The sequence below is a fragment of the Muscardinus avellanarius genome (assembly GCF_963383645.1).
Source record: "Muscardinus avellanarius genome assembly, chromosome: 15".
NCBI lineage: Eukaryota > Metazoa > Chordata > Mammalia > Rodentia > Gliridae > Muscardinus > Muscardinus avellanarius.
Genome location: NC_137801.1, coordinates 88435006 through 88456604, shown reverse-complemented (window position 1 = coordinate 88456604; position 21599 = coordinate 88435006). Strand labels below are relative to the sequence as shown.

Sequence of the window (21599 nt, the reverse complement as noted above, 5' to 3'; positions counted from 1 at the left end):
GCTGGGCTTCTGCCCCTGGAGAACCGGGATGCCAGCACTTAAACCCTCCAACCCACACCAGATCTAGGAAGTGATGGCCGGGTCCCACGGTGGCAAATGTCTGTCAGACAGGAGGACCGCAGGTTCAAGGCCGGCCTCAGCAACTTAGCCATTCCAAAATAAAGAAAGAAAATAGGACTGTTGTGTATTTCAGAGGGAGAACATCCCCAGGTTCAATTCCCAGCCCCCAAAACAACCAAACAAATCAACAACAAAAAAGCAAAATAGGACGGCGACCAACGCAATACTCTCTACTGTACACGACTTTTATTTGCACGTGGCCACTCGGTTGAACGGTGGCCGCCCCAGGAGACTGGCGGGTAACAAATGCGCATCCAGGGGTTCTTTTCCAGGGGTCAGGCCGGGAGCAGGTGACGTCAATGGTAACGAAGCGCAGTTTTCCTTCGGTGACTCCTACGCCCGCTCCCACCCCCAGGCGGGGAAAGAGATGGACAGAAAACTTCAGGCCCTGGAGTCAGATAAGGCAAGTCTTTTCATTTCAGAGAGACAGCGGGCACAGACAGCTCCAGGCCTACCCCACGGCCTGGGCCAGGAGACAGCGCAGAAGCCCAGGGCGAGGGCCGAGACCCCTTCCCAGGTGGAGAGATGGCCGACGCCCAACTTTCTTTGGCAAAACATTTCCTTTGAAGCTAAGCACCCTGACAGGACTTTTCGGTGCGCACAGCATCAGCCTTTGCTTGGAGCAAGGTCCCCAAACGCCAACGCCTTCCCACGCCGAGGTCCTGGCCGCTCCAGGGCCCCGGCCCCACGGAGACGGGCCGCGGGGCAGGCAGCACGAAGAGCCAGTCCCCGGAGACGGGCCGCGGGGCAGGCTGCGCACGGAAGAGCCAGTCCCCGGAGGCTCCTCCCTCCCTCGGGATCCCAGGACAGGTGCTTAGTCCCATGAGGGTCGGGCTCGGTTCTGGCAGGAGCCCAGAAGTGAGGCTGTGGGTGAACGGCCACCTTCTCACTGGGAGTCTTTTCTGAGGGACAGTGGCTTCTGGCCCCAGGGGCGGGACAGAGGCCTGGTCCTTAGGGAGAGCGGCCATGCCCTTCCCTCCCGTCCCCCCACGTCTTACTGAGTGACAGTTTTATACCCCGCGTTGGGTCGCGATGCTGAGGCAGTGGGCGGGGCCGGGAAGCGTGCTTGCCTCGGCTGGCCTTCCTGGGGAGGGGTGGACAGTGGGGTCTGGGCCGTGGTTCCAGAGGGGAGGTGAAGCCTAGGAACAAGACCTGAAGGCTTCCGTGGGAGCCTTTCAGCGTGAAGAAAACAAGACCAAGAGCCCCCTAAATCGTTACAGGGAGCCCCGCTGCTGAAGCAGAACCCCCACACGGGCGTGGCCATAGTGAGCGGGATGCTCGGCGGCAGGGGCTCCTGCGTCCTGTGTCCTAGAAGAGCGTGTCCCCTGTCAGATGTTCCAAGAGACAGTCACGTTCCCGGGAGGAAGAAAGCACGTCTTCACTCGCGCCGAAGGCAGTGCCGGCAGCCAGACACCGGCCGCGGCGGGTCGCTGAAGGTGGCGGCCGCCTGGGTTCATGGATGCGCCGGAGGGTCTTTGGTGTCGGCGTCCCGGCAGCCACCGCTGGGCCCGCCTGGGGAGTGGACCGTCGCCCTGGGCCTCAGTGGTAATAGATGCTGAAGGCGTGGAGAATGTACATCAGTGTGGTGATGAAGGCAAAGAACTGCAGAGAGAGCAGAGCGTGTCAGAGAGGGTCCCCGCGCCCAGCGCGCCCGGCCCGCCGTGTCCCCGGCCGGAGCAGCGACCGCTGGCCGGCATGCCATCCTCCAGGCAGCCTCCATCCCGGGATCCCGGGAGCCACGCCTGGCCCTCCTGGTCCTCCACGCCTCCGCCTGAGCCTTGGTGTTCAGAAGGCTAGCAGGTTCGAGGCCAGCCTCAGCAACTTAGCAAGACTGTTTTTTATTTATTTATTTATTTATTTACTTATTTATTGTGGTACTAGGGATGGAACCCAGGGGCATTCTACCTCCGAGTGACACCCCCAGCCCTATTTTTTATTCTTTATTTTGAAACAGGGTCTCACTGAGTTGCGGAGGGCCTCACTAAGTAGCTGAGGCTGTCCGCGAACCGCGATCCTCCTGTCTCAGCCTCCCGAATGCCGGGATGACAAGCGTGCGCCACCACGCCCGGCTCCAAGACCCTGTTTTAAAAGAAAAAATAAAATAAAAAGGGCTGGTGGTGTAATTAGGAGGAAGAATCCCCAATACAAAAAAGTGATGGCCGATTCTGGAAGGAGTGGTAATCGATAGATCTGTAATTTACACCACTTGAAATGTTCAATAGTTTGTGTACAGGGCAAAAAAAAAAAAATCTGGTCAGGCGCGGTGGGCACGCTTGTACTCCCAGCACTTGGGAGGCGGAGACAGGAGGATTGCGCAGGTTCGAAGCCAGCCTCAGCTACTTAGCGAGGCTCTCAGCAACTTAGTGAGACCCTGTTTCCAAATATAAAATAGGTGTGGGGTGTAGCCTGGAGGTAGAAGGCCCTGGGTTCCATCCCCAGTGCCACACACACACACACACACACACACACACACACACACCTGAATACCCTGTGGGGGATGCAGGAAGGAGCAAGGGTGAGCGGGATGAACAGGTGAGAGGTAGCCCTTGGGTTTGGGCGCACGGGTTTGCACGCACACGCACACGCACACGCACACGCACCTTCCCTCTCCCCGCTCTTTCGGCAAGCATGGCTCCCCTCCCGCCCACTCACCGAGGCGGCGGTGTTGACGTAGTAGTTTTTCAGGTCGCTGTGCTCCGACACGATGGTGGCATGGGCCTGCAGCACGGCCGCGCTCATGTACAGGATGCCCGTGGTGCCGTGGTACAGGCTGTCCTGGAGCAAGCAGAGGCGGCGCCGTCACCAGGGGCGCCCGCCCGCCGCCCGCGGCCCCGGAGAGGGAGGGAGGGGCGGGCGCCCCGACACCTGCGGCTCTGCAGCGTGTCCAAAGAGAGTGCCACAGCAAGGAAGGTTCACACGCTGCAACGCCGCCGGCACCGGGCCACGCGCCCGCTGCTTATTCCGGGCCCAGCGCCACGCCAAGCCCTGCTGCATCTTGACCTCGTCATTTAAACCCTCTCGTTTAATTTTTACAGCTAACTTCTTAGGGCTGCCGGCAACGTGTTGGAATCAGCCTAGTTGGAAACCAGACTTCAAATCTGACCCTTTGTGCTAAACTCTTAGGACCAGTGGCTTCTTCAATTCAACAAGAATGTCCTGGGGTTGTTAAAAATGGTAAGCAGAGCCGGGCGTGGCGGCGCACGCTTATAATCCCACTACTTGGGAGGCTGAGACAGGAGGATCGCGCAGGTTCGAAGCCAGCCTCAGCTGAGTGAGGCTCTCGGCAACTTAGTGAGACCCTGTTTCCAAATAAAATAGAAAATAGGTCTGGGAGTAGAGCCCGGAGGTAGAAAAGCCCCTGGGTTCCATCCTCAGTACCACAAAAAGAAAAAAAAATATGACTGAATGTGTAGTTTAGAGGTTCAAACTTGGGTTCAATCCCAGATATCAAAACAAATGATAATGATGGTGATAATAATATAATGGATTCTGGAAGAAATATCATAATTGGAAAATTTGCACTTTGCATTGAAATCTTCAATTCAGGAAAATTTACTAGTGGATGAAAGAAAGTTTTGGGGTCAGAGGCTACAAGTGAGGCCAGCACTCCCTGGAAGGGCTGTGCTCAGAATGTGAGTTGCGGCTGGAGGAGGTCACGCCCGTGGGCTCTACCCACTTGTGGCGAAGGCCTCAGGCGCACTCGGGGCTCGCAGACCACCCCAGGCACGCGGCGCAGGCCCGGGGGTCCCCGGAGGGGCAGCCGCACACGTCCTCAGTGTGGTCCCTTCCACAGGACGCGCTCGATCCTCCAGTGAGTCCCCGGCGGGAACTTGATCCAGTTGGTCTATACCGAGACACTTAACACGGGGCGCAGCTCATGGCCCAGGTGAGGCTCCCAGCAAAACCAGCAACTCCAGAAGGGCGCTTCGGAGGTCGCTGGGAGGCGCTGGGACTCGGGCCGCGGCGGCTGGGTAGCGCGCGCTGCGGGCCGTGGCGCGTGGGGTGTGTGTACGGTTGGGAGGCGTCCCGAGTGTGTGGAGTGCAGTAACAGAGCAGCTGAGGCTTGCTTTAATATTCCTCGGGGGAGAGTGGGGCGCGGTGGGCACACTGGTCATCCCAGCACTCGGGAGGCTGAGACCGGAGGATCACGGTTCGCGGCCAGCCTCAGCTACTTAGCGAGGCCCTTTGCAACTCAGTGAGACTCTGTTTCAAAATAAAGAATAAAAAATTGGCCTGGGGGTGTAGCTCAGAGGTAGAATGCCTCTGGGTTCCATCTCTAATACTGAAAAAAAAAATTTTAATTCCTTGAGGGGGGGGAAAGCCTAGATAAAGTCCTCTGGTAGAGTTTTTTTTTTTTTTTTTTTTTTTGCATTGAGGATTGAACCCAGGGTCACCTTACCACTGACAGCCATACCCTATGCTCATTTTAATTTGATTTTTTAAATTTGAGACAAGTTCCTGCTAAGCTGCCCAGGCTGATCTCAAACCTGGGATCCTCCTGTCTCAGCCTCCCAGGTCCTGGATTCTGGGCATGTGCCAACATGCCTGGCTAGCAAAATCTTGAAAATTTCGGAATCTTACCTGTGATGACACGAGTCTGTCATATAATTCTCTGCACTCAGATTTCAAATTGTTCAACACAGACTTTTATAAACAGTTAACAAGATGTTGTGGCAACATAAAAAACGTAGTGGTGTTATATCAAATCAAAGTATCTACTTCCAAAACTGTTTGTTCGGTGTGATTTGAATGCCAAGGCTGGCCTTGAACCCGTGACTCTCCTGTCTGGGCTTCTCCAGCACTGGGGCTGCATGCGCCACACGCCCAGCAGAAGGTCGGTTTCAGGGAGATGTGTGTCCTCCTGACACGGGAGGCAGTGGGGGCAACACGAGGAATGACTTGCAGACAGCTGCTTTCATCTGGGCTTGATAATCAGCATCCTAAAACCGGGGGCCCAGTCCCACTGGGGCCGGCGCAGCGGCGCCTCTGACCCCAGGTCTCGGGTTCTCCTCCCCACCCAGAAGGGCCCGCTGTCCGCAGAGCAGCCAGGACGGCAGCCCAGAGAAGCCTCCCCTGTCACTCTTACCAGGACTCTCCAGGAGTCAAATCGTTTGTAAAATCCAATGAAGTATGACAGCAGGAACATCAGGGAGAAGAGGAAGGAGGTGAGCGACACGTACATCACCCATCCTTGGAGCAAGGGGTTGGCCACCTGGGTGGCGGCCACCAGGATCCAGACCCAGAACCCAAATACCTGGAAGAGGAGAGCAGAAGAGAAGGCGTGTCACTGCTGTGCGCGGGGTGCGCGGCTCTCTGCGGAGCTTCTCTTTTCTGTCCCTGGTTAAAAGCTCAACCGGGTCTGGGCTTGGTGGTGCATGCCTGTAACCCCAGCACTTGGCAGGCTGAAATGGGAGGGTCACAGGTTTGCTGAGGCCAGCCTCAGCAACTTGGCTAGCAAGACCCTTGGAAATTTAGCATGACCCTGTTTCAAAATCAAAAATAAATAAATAAAAAGGGCTGTGAAAGCCGGGTGCGGTGGCGCACGCTTGTAATCCCAGCATTCGGGAGGCTGAGACCGGAGGATTGCGGTTTGTGGACAGCCTCGGCTACTTAGTGAGACCCTGTTTCCAAATAAAGAATAAAAAATGGGGCTGGTTGTGTGGCTCAGAGGTAGAGTGCCCCCGGGTTCCATCCTCAGTTTCCTCCCCCCTCCAAAAGGGAGGATGTGGCGTCCTTACTGGACCACAGCCCCTGCCATCTGCGTGGAGTAGTCCTCTCCTTCCCCAGCTCCCTTCACCCTGAATGCCTGCCGGGCCCTGTGGGTACTTAGTCTGGAGCTGGACTTCTGGGCCAGGTACCAGCCGGGTGACACGGTCCCAGTGTAATCCCCTCTCCACTCTGTGCGGAGACGCGGAAACCTTTCCCCTGAGCTGCCTGGCTCAGCCTCCCTGAGCTTTCAGGCTGGGCTCCATCCGGCCTTGGAAAGTCAGCAGGAATGAAATGTCCAGCAGAGGGCGCGCGCGGCGAGAGGCTCCGCGTGGCTCTGCTGTGGCTGTCTGCACTTTCTGCGCCCGTCCCCTTCCCTGCAGCCTCCCGGGTCTCCCTCCCTCACCTCTGTGCATTTAAGCCCCACGCGGGCAATCTCAGGAGCTCATCTTGCTCCTCTCTGTGACCTTCAGCTGCACTCCTGCGTCTGCCTGCCGACGTCTCTACCTGGACGTCGTCGTCCGCAGGGGCTCGCTCTGTGCGCACCTGAACCTGAGTACATTCCAGCATCACCCCGGGCACCTCCCCTGCCTCGCCCCAGGCCTGGACCTGCCCCTCCGGCTCCTCTAAATCCACAGGTACCTGATCTGAACTCAGCGGCACTCCCAGATCCCTTCAGAACCCACTCTCCTTTACCCCTGATTAAAATGGCTCATCTGGGGGAGAGAGAGCTACAGGGTTGCTATGGAGGTACCGAGGTCTCTGAAGATGATGATAACGTGTATTTTACACTTCACGGTGGATACACAGGGATTTATCTTTTATAATTCAATAAAATCGTTCTAATAAAAAAGAAGAGCCTGCTGATCATGAGACCACTGGAAACGTGGTTATCTATGTCCAAAGATGACTCCTGAATTTTGTGGTTACCACATTGTAAAACTTTCTATAAAGTTACAATTTCAAAAGAGTTCCAGGAGCGGGTGACACGTTTCCGCACTTTTCTCAGGATAATTCTCATGCTTTTCCCTACGCCTGTTCTCTAGTTCATAGGAATTTTAGAATCATCTTGTCAATATCTACAATATAACACCGCTAGGTATTTTACTGTTTAATCTATAGATTCTTTTGTAGAGAATTGACATCTTTACTGTGTTGAGTCTTCCAATCCAAGAACATGGTATGTCTCTTCAATTGTGAAGATGTACTTTGACTTCTTTTATTAATGTTTTTTTTTTGTGTGTGTGTGGTACTGGGGTGGAACCCAGAGGCTTCCTACCTCCGGGCTACACTCCCAGACCTATTTTATACTTTATTTGGAAACAGGGTCTCACTAAGTTGCTGGGAGCCTCACTAAGTAGCTGAGGCTGGCTTCGAACCTGCACGATCCTCCTGTCTCAGCCTCCCAGGCGCAGGGATTACAAGCATGTGCCACCACGCCCAGCTTAATGTTTTATAGTTTTTAGAATATGGTGGCTGTACACATTTTGTCATATTTGTGCCTAATTATTTAATTTGAGGGAGCTATTGTAAATAGTATTGCTTTTTAAAATTTTCATTTCTTGATTGTTCATTGCTGGTAGATAGCAATATAATACAACTTTTAATGTATCCATGTTTTATCCTGCAGCTTAGTAAACTTACTAGTTCAAGGAGGGCTTTTTGTTGTTTTAAACCTTGGGGTTTTAATTTGTTTCGTTAGATTTTCCTCTTAATGATTACTCATAAGATAAAACTTACTTTTTGGCTACATATTTCTTCTGTAATCTTTTGTTTCTACTGGTCATAAATCGTATAGGTTTGTCTTTTTCTTATTGACACCGGAGTTCTTCCCGATACTGTAGACCTCTCTGATTACCATGCACGTCGCAGACATATCCTGATAGCACGTGTCTCACATATTTGAGGGTGGCTTTTGATGAAGTCCTTTATGCTAATGAAGTTTGATATGTCAATATTTTCCTGTATAAATCATGCTCCTTATCAACCTTAAAATATTCTTCCCTACCTTGGGTCATGAATATATCTTCTATGTTAGACTTCCCTTCTGGGCCATTTTCTGTCTTCCTAGATTCCCTTTAGCATTATCTTCAGTGAAGATAAGTTGGTAGTCATCAGTTTGATTTATTGGACAGTGCCCCTGTGTTTCCCCATGATTATTTTATCCCTGCACTTATTTATTTATTTATTTATTTATTTATTTATTTATTTATTTATTTATTTTGTGGTACTGGGGTTCCTGGAAGCCCTTCTACCTCCAGGCTACACTCCCAGACCTATTTTTACATTTTTATTTGGAAACAGGGTCTCCTAAACCAGCGCGCGCGGCTGGCTTCGAACCTGCGTGATCCTCCTGTCTCTGCCTCCCAAGCGCGGGGATGACAAGCGTGCCCACCACGCCCGGCTATTGTCCCCGCAAGTCTAAGATGTGTCCCGTCTGTGCTCCGTCTCCCCACAGTGCTCCACTGTCTCTGGCTTCTGTTGCCGTCAAGAGGTCGGCTGTCAGGTGAGCTGTCCTTGGTCTCTGGCTGCTTCTAGGTCTCCGCCCTGCCTTTGGTGCTCTGCAGTCTATGCCGTAGTGATCAGTGTGGGTGTCTCTTTTCTGCTCCAGCTTGGTCTTCATTTTATGTTCAGGATCTGAAACGTCCATCACCTTGGTCTCGGTAGCTTGACCGGCAGCCTGTGGCTTCTGTTCATTTCCACTCCTCTCCGCCGTCTCCTCCTGTGTTTAGTGAATTCTGATTGGGAGTTCATGTCTGTGGAGGCAGCTCACTTTTTTTCCTCTTCTTTTCTTTGCAGTACTGGAGGGCATTCTACCTTTGAGCTATGCCCCCCTGCCCTACTTTTGATTCTTTATTTTAAAACTGAGTCTCACTGAGTTGCAGAGGGCCTCACTGAGTAGCTGAGGCTGTCCGCGAACCACGATCCTCCCGTCTCAGCCTCCCGAGTGCTGGGATTGCAAGGGTGCCCACCACGCCCGGCCTGGTAGCTCACTTCTGAGCGGAGCTTTAGAGAGAACTGATGGACCCAACAACTGCACTTATGTCTGTCTAGCGCGGCCCAAAGGTATGTGACTTTCAGGGTCTGCTTTTTACAGGTTCTGGCTTTCTGGGACTAGCAGGTTTTGGCTTATAGCTAACCGATGTCTAGACATAGAAATGTCACCCTTTCCTTTCCACTGCAGAAAAGCACTTTGGCATTTGTGGAGAATCCAGAAGAAAACAGGAAGAGGGGGTGAGAAGGCAGCGTGGGACAGAAGTCAGCCACAAGGCGGACTCCTGGGCGGGGAGCACACGCAGCTCCGGTGGGCTGGGGCGCACCTCTGGAACCCCGGACACCGCGTACAACACCGGTTCTGGGGCGGATCCCTCAGCGCTTAGCACTCAACCTGCAAATGGAATTGGAAGCCTTTGGAAGAGCCTGCGACTGTCTGTGGATGAGCAAGCCTGGCTTGTCCTGAGGAGGAGGTGCCGAGGGCGGGCAGCCCTGTCCTGCAGGTTGGTCCTATGTTAACCAGCAGGGCCGGCTGATGTGTATTCTGCAGAAAGGTGCCCGGGCTCAGCTTTTAGACGCCGGCCAAGTGTCTCCCTGCCATGCCAGGAGAGGTGTGCAAAACACTGGCACCTGGCTACACCCAAATAGAGATGGCTTAGCGGTAATGCACTAGGATTTGTGAAACCAGGATTTGTGAAATTTTATATTTATTTGGCACTGGGGATTGAACAAAGTGGGATTCTACCTCTGAGAGACACCCCCAGCTCTTTCTATTTAATTAATTTAGTCATTAATTGTACTGGGGATTGAACCCAGGGGCATTCTACCTCTGAGCTACACTCCAGACGCTTTTTATTTTTTTGTTTTGGAACAGGGTCTTACTAGCTTTGTGAGAACCCATCACTTGCTGAGGCCGCCCTTGAACCTCTGACCCTCCTGACTCAGCCTCCCAAGAGCTAGGATTGCAGGCGCACACCCTCATGCCCAGCTTTTATTTATTTGTTTATTTATTTATTATTTATTTAGGTGGTTCTGTGGGTGGAACCCAGAGGCTTTCTACCTCTGGGCTACACTCCCAGACCTATTTTATACTGTATTTGGAAGCAGGGTCTCACTAAGTTGCTGAGAGCCTCACTAAGTAGCTGAGGCTGGCTTCCAACCTGTGCAGCCTCCCAAGCGCGGGGATTACATGTATGTGCCATCACGCCTGGCTAAAGCATGCTCTTTTGAATGAATCTATAGTGTCACATTTACATTATAAAGTTCATTCACGCAGACCATCTCACGGAGACCGTCATACAGTTTGAATTCTCTTAGAAAGACCAGAGCCCCTGGCCACCCGGTCCCTCCGCTGCTTGCTGAGGGCTCAGCTGGCCAGGCTGGGGAGTCATCCAGGGTGCTTAGCCCCCCGTCCCTGTCTGTGCTGGAGAAGGAGCCCGGCCCTCTCCTGCTACCAGAGGCCGCCGTGGCCACGTGCAGCACTGGGGCACTTCTTCTAAGATTCATTTATTAGTGAAGTTCAAGTCATACACTCATACATGCACACGGCACTCGGTGTTATTATATTTCTTTTTTTTTTTTTCGATACTGGATATGGAACCCAGGGGTATTCTTCCTCTGCGCAACACCCCCAGTCCTATTTTTTATTCTTTATTTTGAAACAGAGCCTCACTGAGTTGCAAAGGGCCTCACTAAGTAGCTGAGGCTGGCCGCAAACCTCAATCCTCTCGTCTCAGCCTCCCGAATGCTGGGATTCCAAGCGGGCGCCACCACGCCCGGTTATATTTCTGAATTAGTCTTCACCGCAGTCTGGGAGGCGGGGTGGAGGCCTGAGATCCTAGGGCGGTGTGTGGCAGAGCCTGGACCCCAGTGGATCTGTCTGCAAACCAGATTTCACACCTGAGGGCGGGGCAGGGAGATGTTGTAGGACGCGCCTGAGGTTGGCCTGCTGGGCAAATTAAAGGCCTCAAAGCCGCAGTACAGGAAGGCCCGTCCCAGCCTCTCTCTGGGGTCCAGCTATAGTTTTGGGATCCCCCTCCCCAAAAGCCAAAGGCCTCTGACCATTTGGAAATTGACTCAAATTGTGCAGGAACCTTTTGAAATAGCTCCACGGTTGCATAATTAAACTTATGCAGAGGAGTGCTATTTACTTTTGATTTCCACACCCCCTCCTCTAACTTCTACACAGCAGCGTGGACCAGGGCCGGGGACCGACTCCAGGTGCGTTTAAACCCAGTAGGGTTTGTTATTTCATTTCTATCTCAAGTAGTACAGGTTGGATTTCTTTTTTTACAGGTTGAGAACTTTGTGTATTTGTTTCTACTGTTTATTTTTTTAAACTCATATTTGACTTACTAAATTCTCCTGGCAACCTACGCCACAGTCCCATTTTAATCCTTGTTTTATATTTCCCAAGAGCGGGAGATATTTTTAGACGGTTGGGACTGGCCCTTGAAGCGGAGGAATATTTCATTACGGAGGATGTTTCGATCCGGTGTGTTCCGAGCACAGCTTTGGCTGCGTCCTTCTCCTGGAACACACGCACATTGCTCAGGCAGACATTTTCCACAAGGCCAGCTTGAAATTCTAAAGAACCTGTTAAGGTAGACTGGAGCTTAACCGTAGGTTCCATCACTTGTTCAGAAAACATACATAAAAGTAGAAAAGGCCTGGTGTGGGGCGCGCGCTTGTAGTCCCAGCTTCGGGAAGCTAGGGAGGCTGAGACAGGAGGATCGCAGTTTGAGGACAGCCTCAGCTACTTAGTGAGGCCCTCTGCAACTCAGTGAGACCCTGTTTCAAAATAAAGAATAAAAAATAGGGCTGGGGGTGTAGCTAGGAGGTAGAATGCTCCTGGGTTCCATCCCTAGTACCACACACACACCAAAAAAAAATCTGCCCCAAAGAAGTTGAGTACAGGAATTGAAGCTGGGGGTCTGGGGAGAAGCAGCAGAGTCTGGTGAGGGAGGCTGAGCCTGGCCCTGTCAACATTTCAGAGAGTGAGATGTCCGTGGCTGTCAGATCTGCAGGCGGGGGGGGGGGGGGGGGGGGGGTTGGGCGCGGCTGACCAACAGGAGCTGGAAGCAGGGTGGTGCAGGGGCGGGAGCGGCGCAGGTTTTCCTACATAGCGTTAGAACAGGCGGTCTCACTCACAGCCACACCACATCCCTTTCCTGGCAGCCCGCCCTGGACTTTCATGACAGATTTGCCTCCCCTTCCGTGGTACGCAGGGGACCGCAGGAGGGGCCTGGAAACCCCAGAAACTTCGGGCTGGGAGGAAAGGCCCTGGGACCTCGCGGACATTCTGAGAAGGACGGTTCCATAAAGGACTCAGGGGTCACCCACAGTGGGAACTCCAGCGCCCCGAAGGCTCCCTGCTTCAGGGTGAAACAAAGGATTGCCCCTCACATCCAGGCGCTCGCGCTGTGAGCCCGAGGAGCCCAGGGTCCCTCGGCCATTGCACACCTCCAGGCCTTTGTTGTTGTTGATACTGAGGATTGAACCCGGGACACGCTACCTCTGAGTCATACCCTGAGACTTATTTATTTTTTGAAACAGGGTCTCACCAAATCGCTGAGGGCCTTGCTAAGTTGCTGAGGCTGTCTTTGAACTTGTGATCCTCCTGTCTCAGCCTCCTGAGTACGAGGGTTGGAGGTGTGCACCCCCACGTCCGACTTCTCTCCTTCTTAAAACCGTGGCAAATAGCCGGGCGTGGCGGCGCACGTTTGTAATCCCAGCATTGTGGGGGGGAGGGTGCTGAGACCAGAGGATCATGGTTTGTGGACAGCCTCAGCTACTTAGCGACTCAGTGAGACCCTGTTTCAAAAATAAAAGACTAAAATATAGGGCTGGGGTTACAGCTGGGAGGCAGAATGCCCCTGGGTTCCATCCCTGGTACCGTGAAACACAAAACAAAAAACTGTGGTAAATGACACATCTCTCTCCTTTTTAGTTTTTGGGGGTGTGTGTGGTTCTAGAAATTGAACTCAGAGGCATTCTACCTCTGAGCTACATCCCCAGCCCCCCTTCTTTTTCAGTACTGGGGATGGAACCCAGGGGCGTTGTACCTCCGGGCTGTACCCCAGCCCTATTTTTAGTCTTTATTTTGAAACAGGGGCTCACTGGTTGTCAGTCAGGCGTGCTCAGTGTATTTCCACATAAGCACAGTTCCAGCTTACAGTGGGCTTTCAGGACACGGCCCTGTTGTGGTCAGGAGGCGGCCTGTGTCGTATGTGCCCAGCCAGTCCTGTCTGCAGATACCATGCTGGCTTCCAATTTCGGCTCCTGTGATAATGCTGCTATGAACATGGGTATGTAAACATCTCTCTGATGGGCATTGTATTTATTTATTTATTTAGTCATTCACTTATTTATTTATTTTTGTGGTGCTGGGGGTTGAGCCTGTGGGTATTCTACCTCTGAGTTACACCCTTAGTCCTTTTATTTTATTTATTTTGGTGGTACTGGGGTTCCTGGAAGCACTACTACCTCTGGCCTACACTCCCAGACCTATTTTATTTTTGGAAACAGGGTCTCTTAAGCCAGCACGGCTGGCTTCGAACCTGCGCGATCCTCCTGTCTCCGCCTCCCCAGCGCAGGGATGACAAGCGTGCCCACCGCGCCCGGCCTCCCGCCCCTTCTTAGACCTCCGCACTGTGGCTGTGTTTCCCAGGCAACATTTGGAGGTCGGCCCAGCCTCCCCAGGGAGGAGGAGCCTGGGGCAGGGCCTGGTGTCCTGACTCAGCACCAGGCCCCGGCGCTGGCCAAACTGTGAGGGAGGCCCATTGGTGGAGCCTGGGGAATCGGGATGCCATCCATTTACCTCTCTAATGGCCGTCAGCCAGCTCCAAGGAATGGACAGACCAGAGTGGAGATGACAGGAGTGTAGGAGTGTGCTGTCCATGGCAAGGGAGGGATTTTTTCCTGAGTCTTCTGTTTTACTTACACACACACACGCACGCACACCAACATGCGCACACACACACTAGCAGGCTGTAACTGTAACAAACCAAGTATGGCTGTGTATATACATATACAGTACTGAGGTTTGAATGCAGGGGCATCCTACCTCTGGGCTGTACCCTTAGCCCTTTTGATTTCAAAATAGGGTCTTGATAAGTTGCTGAGGGCCTCGCTAAATTGGGGAGGCTGACATATCTTGGCCTCCCAAGTGCTGGGATGACAGATATGTGCGACTGGGCCTGGCAGAAAAACTATTTCTTTCTGAAGATCACCGCCAGGTGGTGGAGGCCTCCCACAGTCTCCAGCCAAGGCTCGGGCCCCACCCTGCCTGGCCTGGGCAGTGCCTGGTGGGCGTGCCGCACCCAGTGCAGGCCCGAGTGCCAGGCTGGGCTCTGGTGAGTGGGACGCTGAGCCACGGGGGAAGGTAAGAGGAGCTGCAGCCGGTGGAGCAGGAGACCCAGCTGTCAGGGAAGGAGCCCTGGAGTGTCCCCTCCCCACAGGGACTGGAGCTCCATGCCGGCCCCCTCGCTGCAGGCCTCCAAGGGCTCCGAGACCAGCCCGGGGGCAGCGCCCATCCCTGCCCCTCAGGCCGGGCAGCCTGCAGAGCGCCCCGGGCAGGCGCCTTACCTCCTCTGTACAGGGGAGGAAAGGTGTGAGGGGCCGGACCTTCCCCAGAGGCCTGAATCCAGGACGCCATGAGTTCCTGACACCCGCGCCCCGTGGAAGTCCCGCGCCGGTCTGACCCGTGACACTCCCAGGTACTGAATTGTGTAAATCCCGGCTGGTCCAGGCAACTTTCTCTTGGTGGCCAGGGGCCTTCTCCCTCCAAGCTACAGCCCCAGCTCTAAGTTTTCATTCTTTTATTTTGAAGCAGGGTCTTACTAAGTTGTGGACAGGCTTGCTAAGTAGCCGAGGCTGGCCATGAACCTGCGATCCTCCTATCTCAGCCTCCAAGTGCTGGGATGACAAGCGTGCGCCGCGGCGCCCGGCGGTCTCGGCGGCTTTAAGGCCGGCAGGAAGTTTGCTCAGGCCTCCCTCGGGACCTGCGCCTTATCCATCCGTCCACTCCAGGAACAGTAGCCCCGGCAGACCTCCTGGGCACGTGTCCTTCCAAGAACAAGTCATATAAGGGCCTCACGAGCGAGCTTGGGGCCTGCTGGCCATGCCCACTGCAGGAAGCTGCAGGAGCCCGTGTCCGCCACCCCCGCCTCCGACTTCCTGCCCAGGCCGTGCCGCCCATTCACACTCCGCTGACCTGCGTTTTATGGGCCAACAGCACACATTTACAGCGTAACATGGAAGAGAAGAAAAACGTTCTTGCTGGGCATGGTGGCGCGCGCTTGGAATCCCAGCACTGGGGAGGCTAAGGCAGGAGGATCGTGGTTTGCGGACAGCCTCAGCTACTTAGTGAGGCCCTTTGCAACTCAGTGTTTTCAGAATAAAGAATAAAAAATAGGGTTGGGGGTGTAGCTAGGAGGTAGAATGCCCCTGGGTTCCATCCCCAATACTGCAAAATAAATAAGTAAATAAATAAAATAAAAGTCTTATCCATCTGAAGTTTAAAGGGCTTTTCCTTCTTGCCTCCTAAAGCATTTGGGGGCAATTTTTAATCCCCCCACTGCAGACGTTAGAGAAGTTATAAAGTAGAGAAAAGAGGTGAACTGTCGGCATGAGTGTGTTCCAGGCCTGCCGGGGCCTCGTGGACGGCCTCCCTGCTCACCGTGGCCTCCCTCCCTGGCCTCCCTCCCTGGCCTCCTCTTTCTCACCCTTTCTCTTAGGCTCCCATCAGGTCCACAGCTTCGCGGCCCTTTCGCCTGTCCCTGGGAAGGCTCCAGGTGCGCGAGGCTCAGAGAGGCCCTCACACCCTCCTCCCCGAGCAGTGACCCAGGGACCGAGTCCTGCCCTTCCTTGGGCTCTGGCCCCCTCAGATCCGGCTGAGCCTGGTCAGCTCCCCCAGCCCACCCTCAGCCCACGGACAACTAGACCCCAGAGGGTGGGGCCAGACCAGTGCCACCTCCTCCAGGAAGCCACCTGCGCCTCCCAGCCCTGCGGGCCTCTCCACATGGAGCTCCTGCTGTCTCTAGGCCACCTCCTCCCCGGCCCCGAGCCCCCCCCCACCGCAGGTGGCTCCGCCCCCGGGACCTCTGACCCTTCCCCAGGTGACCAGGGCCTCCCCTCCCAGTGCTCCAAGCAGCAGCCAGCCAGGGCTTCCTTAGAGGGTAAGGGCCAGCCACCGCGCCCCTTGTGCTGACGCTGGGGTGGGCAGCGGCCACCGGGCGGCTCTTCTCTTTTTTTCTTTGCAGGTCTGGGGGTGGAACCCAGGGGCGTTCTACCTCCGAGCTACACCCCCTGCCCTAGTTTTTAGTCTTTATTTTGAAACAGGGTCTCACTGAGTTGCAGAGGGCCTCCCTGAGTAGCTGAGGCTGGCCGCGAGCCGTGATCCTCCGGTCTCCGCCTCCTGAGTGCTGGGGTTACCCGCCTGCGGTCTCCGCCTCCTGAGTGCTGGGGTTACCCGCCTGCGCCACCGCGCCACCGCGCCCGGCTATTCTGGCACCTCTTTTCTGCTCTTGCAGCTTTCCAACAACTTTGAAAATTTCCATATGTATATGGATTTGGTCCCAAGTTCCAAATATGTAAATTGGTGCTGGAGATTGAACGGGGTGGGGGTGGGGGTGGGCTCTAACTCTGTGCTACATCCCCTGCCCTATTTCTTCTTCTCCTTCTCCTCCTTCTCTCTCTCTCTCTCTCTTTTTTTTTTTTTTTTTTTTGGTGGTACTGGGGTTCCTGGAAACCCTTCTACCTTCGGGCTACACTCCCAGACCTATTTTATATTTTATTTGGAAACAGGGTCTCTTAAGCCAGTGAGGCTGGCTTCGAACCTGCGCGATCCTCCTGTCTCAGCCCAAGCGCAGGGATGACAAGCGTGCGCCACCACGCCTGGCCCCATCCCCAGCCCTATTTCATTTTTTAAATTTTGAAACAAGGTCTTGCTAAGTTGCGGAGGCTGACCTCAAACCTGTGATCCTCCTGTCTCAGCCTCCCGAGTACTAAGATTACAGGCATATGCCACCACGCCCGGCTCAGTTCCCGATACTGAGTCCCTCTGTGCAAAGTACCTAGTTGCTTTCTGTTTCCCACAGCTCCCTGCCAGTCACTGCCTCTCTGCCTGGCCCAACAGAGCCCCAATTCCTCCTCCCAGCCCCACCCAGTTGCTTCTAGCCCGGGCGGAGTTGGCCCTAGAGGGTCCCCTGTCCCGGGTTGGTTTCAAGCAGGCTCTTAAATACAGAATAGGTGAAACTGTAGGCTGAAACTGAAACAAAACTGAGGATTTGGGCTAAGACGAGTTTCCTTCTGACCCACTGCACAGATGGAGCCGCTGGAGGGAGGCGCCATCGCCGAGCAGCGCCCACTAAAGTCCGTGAAAGGGTCTCAGCTATTTCTTTTTTAAATGGGCGAAAAGCTAATTAGCAAGTCGGCTACAGCCAAGGTGAAAGGTTGTAAGACTTCCTTTCATAAAGCATTCCCCTGGTGCCAGTTACCAGCGAGGGCTCACCCTGCGCTTTACAGCTTATAAAAAAAGCTCAGGAGAGCAGTGCGTGGAGGCCCACGCCTGTCATCCCAGTGCATGGGAGGCTGAGGCAGGAGGACTGCAGAAGGTTTGAGGGCGGCCTCAGCAACTTGGTGAGACTCTGCTTCAAAATACAAAATAAAATAGGGGTGGGGTAGAGCTTGGCAGTAGAATGCCCCTGGGTTCCTCCCCAGTCTCCCCCCCCCCATAAAGCCCAGGCGTCAACCCGAGCGCAGCGGCCCCTTGAAAAGCCCGTGGCGCCTGGTGGCCGCACCCGCCCCGCTCTGCCAGGGCCGCCACCAGCCCGCCTGCCCTGCACAGCAGCGGGGCGGGGAATGAACAGGCCTCTGTTCCCTGGATTCCAGGGCTCCTCGCCCTTGGAGGTTCCAGATTAATATTTTCAAAGGCGAAATCCCAATTCAACAGTACTCGGAGGACCAGCACACAAACGCTGCCGTTGCCCTCAGCTCCTAGTTCACGGTCTGCTCTGGATGCGGAGAGAAATGTCTGCCGTCTGGTCTGGAGGCCTGGGGCCGGGCGCCGTCAGTGGGCAGGGGGACGACGCGCCCAGGCACACGTGGTTCCAGATCTGCAGAACAGCGCCCTGACTCAACACGCACGTGTCGGCATGCGGACCCATGTGGGTCGTATTGATATGTAGACTACATTTATTACCGTGTGCTCTCTGGTTCTCCTCAGCACTGGGGATTAAACCCTGGGGCACTCTCCAACTGCACTGCACCCCAGCCCTATTTTATTTATTTTTAAAATTTTATTTATTTATTTATTTTGTTAGTACTGGGGTTCCTGGAAGCCCTTCTACCTCCGGGCTACACTCCCAGACCCATTTTTACATTTTTATTTGGAAACAGGGTCTCCTAAGCCAGCGCGCGCGGCTGGCTTCGAACCCGCGCAATCCTCCTGTCTCTGCCTCCCGAGCGCGGGGATGACAAGCGTGCCCACCACGCACGCCCGGCGTCTATTTTATTTTTATTTGGAAACAGGGTCTCTCTAGGTTGATGAGGGTCTCGCTACTTGCTGAGGCTGGCTTTGAACCTGTGACCCTCCTGTCTCAGCCTGCCAAGTCCTGGGATGATGAGTGTGGATCCCATGCCCGGTCTCGTTCCTGTGTTTTCTAAGTCTTAGACAGGGAGTCATGACGGCTTGTGAATTAAAAACAAAGTCACAAATGAAGTGTGTGGCCCGGCCCACACATCGACGCGGGTCCTCTTACAGACGCGCCCAGGGGGAAGGGGCCGGAGGATGCTGGGCAGGAAGAAGGACGGTGGGGAAATGAGCAGAAGCTGGGCGGGAGAGGTGACGGCGGTAGCAGGACGGGATTTCCTGATCCTGGGAGTTGTGCTCGGGAGGGTATGGAGAGAGGGTGGGAATCAGTGAGAGCTGCTAGAACCTTCTGTACTAGTGTAGCGGCTTAATGACAACCCGAAAGGCACTGGGAAATATTTAAACAAGTAAGTTTGACGAGTGACGATAGCTCAAGCCCCCCCCAGCTGTACGAGAGCCCAGAGCCCGCCCAGGGGCGCGCTTGGTCCCCGGCAGTGCGCTCTGCAGGGTGGCGGGGCCGAGGGCCAGTGCTGGGGGATTCTCTCCCGATACTCCCCTGAGCGCAGCCGCCCCTCCTCCCAGCCTCTTGCCTCTGGTCCTCTCCCGGCCTCTAGACCTCTCGCCTGCCTCCCTGCCTGGAAGTCCAACCTGGCTCTCGGGGTCCAGCTCCCAGGGACTGAGCTGGCCAGGGCACAGGGTCTCTCCTTTGAGAGGTGCTGGGCCTCGCCGGCAGGCAGGCAGCCGGGGGGCAGCGCCTGGCGCGGTGGCAGCCTGTACCACCGACCACCACAGCACCTGCTCCAGAGAGCTGCAGAGCCGGCCACCGCCCTGGTGCCCAGGCGCTGTCCCAAGGTGACGGGCACGCCCAGGACCTGGCACACAGCACCACGGTGTCGTTGGTCTGGCGGGATGCCCACGTTTGTGCCCAGGATGGCAACCCTGGCTGAAACCTGCCTCTTGGGTAGGGCCCAAGCCACCCGCCTGCTGGACACGCCCAGCCTGGTTTCCCTTCTTGGGGACACTGATGGCCGCCCTTTAACCGGTCTCTCCAAAGTTCACTCGAAGGGGCCAGCCTCCCCGGCGAGCAGGAGGAGGGCTGGCCGAGCCCGGTTTCTATAGCTGTCTCACTCCACCTCCTCCTCCCTTCCCGGGGCAGAGCAAGAAGCCGGAGCTTCCAGAAAGGTGAGGAGGCACACACTCTGCCCCCTTCCCCTGCCCCGCTCTTCGCCAGACGTGACTGCTCCCCCGTGAAAGAGAAAGTGGTCATCCTGTCCAACCCCGCGTGGCTCTGCAGAGGACCTGCCGGCCCCCGGGACGGGGCGCCCAGAGTCACACAGCAACAGGCTCCCAGTGTGACCAGGGCGTCTCGGGATTGCTTTATGGCAGATGTCATTAGCCAGGTCATGGGGGGAACCCACAAAATCAGTCCAAACTCAGCTGAAGTGACAATTCAGAAAAGACCGGAAGGTCGCTCAGAAGCAAGGACACAGCCCACCCCCCCCATTCTGAGCTTCCGAAGAGCTCCAATGCCTGGAGAAAGGAAACCGTCACAAGCCAGCGTGGTGGCGCACGCTTGTCATCCCAGTACTTGGGAGGCTGAGGCAGGAGGACGGCGGTTCTCGGACAGCCTCAGCTACTTAGTGAGGCCCTGTTTCAATATAAAGAATTAAAAATAGGGCTGGGAGTGTAGCTAGGAGGTAGAATGCCCCTGTGCTCCATCCCTGGTACGGCAAAAAAAAAAAAAAAAAAAAAAAAAAAAAGAAATAAAGAAAGAAAGAAGGAGAGAAAGAAAGAGGGTCATAACCCGTGTGAACTTGCAACCTCTTCCTGGGGTCCTGTGTGTCCTTGGGCGCCCTGCACCTGGCACCGCTGAGACCTCCCCACCCTGCCAAGCCCGGAGGGGCCACTCACCAGCTCGGGCAGGAAGAAGGCGTAGGGGATGGAGAGGAGCAGGGCGACCCCCGAGGGCACGTCGGGCGGGGCGTAGCTGGTGGCAGGCGGCAGGTCCGGAGCGGCCATGCTGTCCCCCTGCTGGCGCCCCTGCTCCACGGGCTCCCTGCGCAGCAGCCTTCAAATACCTCCTCCGCGACACACCCATCCGACCGACGTCGCCTAGGAGGGAAAAAAAAAAGTTCCAGCCGAGCAGGTCCTTCCACCGCTGCAGCCAGCAGCGCCGGCCACTGGCTGGCTCCCAAGGGCAGCGGCCGGCGCAGGGCCCCCGGGTCTTCCCGACCTCGCCTCCTCCCGAGCCTGCTGACCTTTGCAGTGCGTTACACAGCCTCTCCCCTTCCCCTTCCTCCCCACCCCTGCGCCCAGCGTGGGCAGGAGCTGTTCTGGACCTACTGTGTGCGCCCGGCCGTGCAGAGACCTCTGGTGCTCAACCCAGAGGCCGATCGTCCTCCGGATGGAGGACCCTGAGGTCCCCAAGCTGAGACCCTCCATCCCTCCCCGCCTCACCCCGCCCTAGCTCCTCCTGACCCCCATGTCCACTGGCCGAGCAAGGGCCTGGTTGCGGGCTCTGGCCCCCGAAGCAAAGCAACGCCTTCCACACAAACTCAACCATTTCCCTCTCTACCTTCACATCTGTTAGCCTCCATTTCTGTGGCTCTCTAGAGTTTGCTGGGGACACTGGGGTTTGGGGGGGTCCTCTCCTTCCCTACCTGGCCCCAGCGGGCCAGCTGGGGAGCCACCCCCTGCTACGAGAGGGCTGAGTGCTAGGGTAAGTAATTGGCGCTGAGTGCAGGGGCAATTAGCCGTCCTGGGCACGAAGCCAGGGTTCCTTCCTTAGCCAGAGCGTGCAGGGGCAGGACTGCGCTCCAGGGCGCAGATCAGCGGCCTCATGGCCTTTGCCAGGTCTGGGGGGTTTGGCCAAATGAAACCAACAGCCAAACTGTCACCAAAAAAAGGCAGTGTCCACCCCCAGAAGCCTCGAGGCAGCTTGGTGACGGTCACCTTCCGCCAGGCTGGGGACAGGAGGAAGGCAGGCTCGGGCCCTCCTTCCAGCTGGGCCCCCTGGTGATGGATGAATCTAGGGAAAGCTGGCAGTTCCCAGGAGTCCCGTCTCCTGCCACTTCTAAATGTTGCAAAAATAGCACGGCTCTACTGTTTGGGGCTTGAGAGTAACCTTGAGGTGAACATGGACAAAATGGCATTGTGGGGAAAGTTTAAGGTAAAGTAAGAAAAATAA

General features: G+C 55.3%; 1 protein-coding gene across 2 annotated transcripts; it reads right to left on the bottom strand.

Annotated features, from left to right (window-relative positions):
• Window positions 1–1659: 1659 nt before the first annotated feature.
• LOC308274173 (MAL-like protein) lies at window positions 1660–20431 on the bottom strand (the record flags this gene model as incomplete). 2 transcript variants are annotated; one of them, XM_080711654.1, is made up of 4 exons in its annotated part: window positions 1660–1722; window positions 2773–2895; window positions 5207–5374; window positions 20324–20431. In XM_080711654.1, the coding sequence occupies 4 exons, from the start codon at window positions 20429–20431 to the stop codon at window positions 1660–1662; spliced, it is 462 nt and encodes a 153-aa protein (XP_080567780.1). The 2 variants fall into 2 exon arrangements, with proteins under 2 accessions (XP_080567780.1, XP_080567781.1); XM_080711655.1 differs by lacking the exon at window positions 2773–2895.
• Between the last annotated feature and the right edge of the window lie 1168 nt (window positions 20432–21599).